This window comes from Herpailurus yagouaroundi, unplaced genomic scaffold (assembly GCF_014898765.1).
Source record: "Herpailurus yagouaroundi ecotype Mexico unplaced genomic scaffold, PumYag 165, whole genome shotgun sequence".
NCBI lineage: Eukaryota > Metazoa > Chordata > Mammalia > Carnivora > Felidae > Herpailurus > Herpailurus yagouaroundi.
The window spans coordinates 11,844,123-11,850,977 of record NW_024412406.1 but is presented as its reverse complement, the minus strand read 5'-3'; the positions used below and the strand labels follow the sequence as shown (position 1 = coordinate 11,850,977).

General features: G+C 41.4%; 1 protein-coding gene across 2 annotated transcripts in view; it reads right to left on the bottom strand.

Moving 5' to 3' along the window:
* Window positions 1-740: 740 nt before the first annotated feature.
* The window catches only part of SBSPON (somatomedin B and thrombospondin type 1 domain containing), a 26,813-nt gene continuing 20,698 nt past the window's right edge, over window positions 741-6,855 (bottom strand). Inside the window, exons 3-6 of one of the 2 annotated variants that reach the window (XM_040487603.1) lie at window positions 6,244-6,334; window positions 4,443-4,619; window positions 2,395-2,460; window positions 741-1,699 (exon numbers count right to left, since the gene is read on the bottom strand). In XM_040487603.1, coding sequence (XP_040343537.1) covers window positions 1,681-1,699; window positions 2,395-2,460; window positions 4,443-4,619; window positions 6,244-6,334 — 353 coding nt within the window. In that variant the 3' untranslated portion in view covers window positions 741-1,680. Of the gene's footprint in view, window positions 2,461-4,442; window positions 4,620-6,243; window positions 6,335-6,855 lie in introns of both variants that reach the window. The other variant, XM_040487605.1, reaches the window with a different exon arrangement.

Sequence of the window (6,855 nt, the reverse complement as noted above, 5' to 3'; positions counted from 1 at the left end):
GTCTGTAGAAAGGACCCTAGCTGTATGATACTCACTGAGAAAGTATATCTGAGAAGAGGTCTCAAATACTCTGATCTTTAACTTTGAAAATTGAATTCTTAGTTCTTCTTTAGTCCCTTGGACTATGAGTTTCAGTCATGAATTGTTTCCTTGGACTCTGCTAGAATTAATGACAAGCTTCTCAAAACCATTATTTAATACTTAAGTCTTCTAGCCTATGAAATTCTTCTCAAGAACAGAAATAACAAAAGTATAGTTCACTGTGGGGTGCCTGGGTGGCTCGGTCGGTTAAGCGTCTGACTGGCTCAGGTCATGATCTCACGGTTCGTGGGTTCGAGCCCTGCATTGGTCTCTGTACTGACAGCTCGGAGCCTGGAGCCTGCTTTGGATTCTGTGTCTCCCTCTCTCCCTACCCCTCCCCCGCTCACACTCTGTCTCAAAAAATAAACATTTAAAAAAATAAAAAATAAAAAGTGTACTTCACTGTGAAAGTAATAAATGGCCAGCACTAGAAACTAAATACATAAGGTGAAAAATGATTTTATACAACTCAAATATGTTAAATGATAGAACACATCCTGGAACTATAAATACAGCATAGCTTTACCGCTGATAGTCTTTATATGTATGCCTATCACTTCTGAAGGATTTTTTTAAATTTTGTTTTTGGTGAAATTTTGTTCATTCTCTGACCAGTCCAGAAAATTGGGGTATTTTCTAGTCAAACAAGTCAAGACCTCTTAAAAATGTGAGCAGAAAGTTTATTAACTGGTATAAAAATTTTAAGTAACATTAAAATTACCCAGGAAAGCTTCAAAAATCTTGCTTTACAAATGTTAGAAATGGTCTTAAAATGTTAATACTGAACTTACAGTTTAAGTTTCCTAACCTTGATGAGACTCAAATTTTTTATTATTAACTTCTGAAGAATGTAATTTACCATAAAAACAACTCTGACAGTTAAATGAATATATAGTCAGAAATATTGCTACTCTCAGCATCAAATATCGAGGAATTTTTCCATCCCTAGTGATTTGCTATTGTCATTCTGTCATTACATGATAAGTACCAAGAAATGCGTATTTTAGTAAATCATTTGTTAGTGAATAATATCTTATACAAATGAAACAGAAGAAGTTTGAATTTTAAGATGCCGTTCTCCAGAGAAAATATCCTAGGTTTAGAATTTGTTTCAAAATTGTGGAAAGGGCTTAGCTTTCACGGCTGTCTTTGACATCATCTGGCTTTTCATCACAGCTGAGTCTGGCTGAGAGGCAGAGATTCCGCTCTGGGGCTGCCTGCTGAGTGACCAGTCCTCCCGGGTCCTTCAACAAGCCACCTTGCCTCTGCTTCACTGGTTTTCCAATTATAAGATAAGAAGACTAATACTTCTCTGTGTATGTGTGAGAGCATCACATTTGTAATAAAGTCCACGTCTTCCATCATTTATACCTCTGCCTTCCACCCCAAACATAAGAAACTGTATGCTGTAGAAAAAAAGCAGTAAGCCTACCTGGGTTAAACTTGAACTTAGTTTGAACTGAAATCTGAAAGATTATTTTAGTCAGCATCAAGTTTTAAGCCTTGGAAATCATCTTAGACGCTAATGGTAAAATTTTCGCACTCAAACCATTGTTTCATCCGTTGGTGCCAAAATTCTCCTCGTGAAAGTTACCGCATTTAAGGAACTTGTGTGGACCTAGAATGGACATGTGATTGGTCTTGTCAATTAACGAAAAACAATTTCTTCTTCAAAAAAGCATTTTTAACTTAGCTGTTGGTTTTCCATTACAAAATGCTTCCTAAATCTTAAACGACATGTCCTGTTGAAAATTACTTGTGACTATTTTCTTGAAATTATTCTTTCACAATTTATGGAATAATATATGGGCAATGTATATGTGACCGTGTGCATATACACCTGTATAACATATTTTAAAGTGAGAAGATTTTAAGAGATTACAGAATAGAAAGAAAGAATGCGACATTCAAAGCATGGATACCTTAAATGACAATTTAACCCACCAATACATGGACCATGTTGTAGTAATTTTAGTGCAAAGAGACATGTATTTTGTGTTGTGTGGGCCACCTCTTGAATGAGACTGACTCTGCAGAAGGCCAAGGACCACAGGAGCCTCAGTGTAGCAAAAATGAAAATAAAGGCACTACGTATCTTCGGAACTGGCCCGTAAATTTTCTTTCTCTTCTTCAGAGTGTGGCAATGACATGTGTTCAGGGACTTGGGCCAAACGGTTTTTGAAGGTTTATGTAGCACTGAACATGACTTGGTAAATATTTGGCATGTTTACAAACACACTCTGAAATATTTACATCGCCATCTATATAAAAATAAAGCTGTGAACAGCTGGACAAGAGCACTGATCTACTCGCCGAACTTTTTTCCAAGTTCCTTGACATCGAGGATTGCCAATTGCTTGCCAGTGGAGAGTTTGATTTCTGAAACGATATTTTGAAAATGGCAGTTACGCTAAAAGCAAACCAAAGAAAATTCTAATTTACAGAATTATAAATTGAGGGGTTTTGTTGTTGTTTAAAGAATGATTGTATTTGGAATTTTGAAGTGCATGACAAATTGAAATTTAAAAAAACAAAGTGATCACAAACTGAGCTTCCCTTCTTTGGGTTCTGTCAAAGCAAGTTACAAATTCATCTCTATTTGAGGACACCGTCGTTGAGAGAGCAGTTTGAGGTTACCGTGTTCATTTCTCTCACTTGATCTGAATATATGAAGTGTTACACAGAGGAAAATGGCTCCCTAGTTCATGTGTATTAAAATTAGAGGGCTCTGCCCAAACGATCTTTTGTAATCACCTCCAACTCTTTGATTCCATAATGAAAAAAACAGGAGAAGCGGGAAGAGTGAAGCCAGATTGTTAAAATGAATTTTTAAGGTCACTGGAAATTCAGCCAGGGTTCAAGGTACTTTATGGATACAAATTAAATTATAAGTTCATTTAAAGACAAAATATAGATGAGATATTCAGAAAAATTTAAGTCTGAATATCTGGTTTCTTACCCACTTTACTGCTCATGTCGTGTACTCCTTACAAAGGCTATTAGGCACAAGTGACTAATAAACATAAATTCAAGTTATTAAATATTAAAATACACTTTGGGAGTAATGACTAGCTGAGAAGGTTCACATTTTACCTTCTAATCTGTACTTTTACCAGTTCCACCTGATATACTTAAAACTGTAATCTACGTGCGACCGAAATTGGCCCTTGTCCGATAGCTGACCAGCATGAGGTCTACTCTTCTCTTGGTTAGGAATAGTGCCCTTGGATTTAACTGATAAATGAGTACAAGACTGGGATAGATATTCAGGGTAATTAAATGTTTTCAGGGTCAATTCTTTTGGCCAATCCATAGGTTTCTATCAGTTTCTGATCCTGCAAACCTGCGCCCACCACCGTCTCAGCTGTGGTGTTATGACCATCCCACTGAGCAGTGGTTCTGAAACATCGCTGTGGGAGTGAATCATCTGGGCAGGGGTCAGCAAACCACAACCTATGGGCCAAATCCAGCCTACCTCTTGTTTTTGTGTGGTCTGTTGGTCAAGAATTGTTTTTTGTTGTTTGTTTTAAAAAGTCAAAAGAGGGGCACCTGGGTGGTTCAGTCGGTTGAGCGTCCGACTTCGGCTCAGGTCATGATCTCACAGTTCATGAGTTCAAGCCCCGCATCAGGCTCTGTGCTGATGGCTCAGAGCCTGGAGCCTGTTTCAGATTCTGTGTCTCCCTCTCTCTCTGACCCTCCCCCGTTCATGCTCTGTCTCTCTCTGTCTCAAAAATAAATAAACGTTAAAAAAAAATTAAAAAAAATAAAGTCAAAAGAAAATCAAAATAATATATCATGACACAGGAAAATTATATGAAATTCGAATCTTCGTGTCCACAGATACAACGTTAGAACAGAGCCAAGTGCATCTGTTCAGTGTCTGTGGCTGCTTCCATGCCATGATGGTAGTTGAGTAGTGAGACAGACCATACAGCCCCCAAAGCTGAGAGTATCTACTCTCTGCCAACTCCTGACCTCGAAGATTGTTAAAAATCCACCCCCAAAGACTCTGATTCCTTTAGGCTCACGTGGGGCTTGGGAATCCGTAGTTTTTAAATCAGCATCCAAAGAGGTTCGGATTCAAGTGGTTTTCAAAACACTGCTTTGGAGTGATCATGTTTTCAGTGGTCATTTGGCAGCATGGTCCAAACCAAGATCCAAATTTACCCATTCATCACTGATACAGAGCCTCTGAGTCCCGCAGTGTAAACGGGGCCCTGGATTCAGGAATTGCTAGACAGAAGATTCTCCTTACTTGGGTTTGGACTCCCAAATCATGCCCTGATTTGCTGTTCATGACACAGAACAAATATCTCCAAATAAAAACCAGAAAGACCCTTCAGCGAATGTCTCTCCCTTACCCATCCGAGTCCAGGCCATCTCCAGAACAGCGAAGGCTCACAGAGTTCATAGCTGGGGGTTGGCAGTCCACGCACACCGTGTACCCCTCCCGGAGATACTGCATCCATCGAGTCAGGGGTCGGTTTTCCAGAGCACAGTGATGAGTCAATGACTCAGTCTTGAACTCCATACAGTATCTAGAGCCAAAACAAAAACAAAACCAAAAACCCACAAGAGTTGCAAGTGCTGTCATTAGCGGTAGCCTAATGCCGCAGAAAGTCTCAGGAAGCCTGCAGGCGCCGAGGATATGTGACAGACTGGAAAAGGTAGCGCCGGGCACTTTCCCAAGCTACGGCACCAGTCACACGATGCCTTGTCAAGCCTCTCATTTGCCGAACGAAGACGATGGGTGATGTCCGACTGGCAACCCCAGTAGAAGTGTGTGGTGCTTTTCCAAACCATGATCGAATGACCTGGTCAATGTGAATTTGCAGAAATTTGGATACCCTGTATCCCATCTAGTCTAACCACCAAATTGTGTGTAAAAAGCATATTTCCGTAGGAAAATGGCCCTCAATAACTTTGCTGATATCTTAGAGAATGATAGAAATCGAATAAGAACTGGCTTGAGCTTGAAAACATGTAAGCCCCCGGAGAGCTTGCCCTTGATGCCCCGAGCAGCACCCAGGCTTTTCTGGCCCCGCGGGCCCTCCCTACGCACCCCACCGGCTCACCTGCGTGATTGGCAATGACGGTGAGTTTAGACTCGAACCCAAGCATCACAAATTGGGCATCACAGATATTGGGCATCGCAGATAAAAGGAAATGGGAAGCGGAGATGTTTTTCTGTGACAGAGGCTCGTGTCGCCTTATGCTGAACTGTGGAAATCTCTGCGTGACTGGACTCCAAAAGCCCGGGGGGGAGCATCCAGACATGGGTGAATATTTTAGAGCCTTGTACTAAAAAGCAACATGATTTTACAATTCTTCAGGGAAGCAAAACATATTAAAACTCCTGCACGTTGCATTTTCAGTTCTAATTAAGTAAGCTACAATGGGCTAGTTTCTTATCCATGGAATTATGAGCTGTCCTAGGTTAGATGGAAAGCGACTGGAGAGTCTGCTTCAAAGAGCTTTAACAGTGCTAGGCCGTTTATTAGGTACCTTTAGGTCCTGAGGTAGGAAATTCTATGACGCAGCTTCAATCAACTTTCGACAGACAGCTTAACCCAGACGTCTCTTCATTATTTTCTCATTAAATTCTCCTAACAACGCCATGTGGTAGGCATTAATATTCTCATTTTTCAAGAAGAAAAACCGAGGTGGGACAACATCTCCAAGGTCTTACGGCTAGTGAGTGGCCGTGTGGAGGTCTGAACATACAACTGTCTGGTGTCCCTATGCTGAGCTGAAGAGCGGACTGCAAGTAGGCCCAGAGCTCCCTCCCAGCCTGTGCCTTCCTTCTTGATAAAAATCCTCAGAGCTGAGGTGTGGGCCACATTCAAACACATGGGTGCTGGTGTCCGTGTTCCCATAATGACTATAAGAGGAACATCCTTAGTATGATTGAGAAAGTGATATCCTCACTTTATATAGCGTGTTTCTTGTTGATCAGACCTCAGAGACAAATCTTTGCAGCCCCACAAAAACAGGGCCCAGCCCTGTGGTAAAGAATCACATTTTATCCAGAGTCAAAGAACAAGTAACAGAAGAAAACCCATCACACCTACTTGACCTTTATGGGCTGACTTGACCATACACTGGAAAAGCAGGAGCGGAAAAACTCAACCCAAACAATACAAAACAAAAACAGCAAATTACCCGCTGTCCTCTGTGTCTGTAGACCACTGTGGCGATGTGGATTGTCGTGTTCTCTCCTTGTTGAATGCAGAGGTAGTTATGAAGGCAGGGACTAGAAAAGAGAGAATGGCATTGCACACGTGCAGCCTAAAGCCCTCAGAATGACCTTTCCCAAACTTGGCGTCTGTCCTATCGAGAGCCCCCCATCCCTAAGTACAAAGGTCCATGGCACACCACCAAGGACTGAGACGAGGCCAAGGTACAGTGTCCCCAGAACCCAGCTCAAAGACTGTGTGGACACAGACGGGCAGCTACAGGCAGGCTTGTCCGCGGTAACAAGTGACACTGTGTGAAAAGGGGGCCAGGGTTAAAAACATACAAGAGGAAGCCATAAAAGATGCAGAGGAAACCAAGGGGTAAAAGGGAGAGAAGGTTTGTTTTTTTTTTTTTAAATGAAAGGAAGAAAAATAAAAGAGAAAAGGGAAAGATAGGAAGAACAAAGTAAGGGAAGAGGAGGAAGAAGACAAAAGAGAGAGAAAGGGGGATGTAAGGAGAAAAAGAGACAACCAGAGAGAGAGGAAATGTGAAAAGAAGAAAATGGAAGTAGCAGAGGAAGGAAATGTAAGTGGGGGG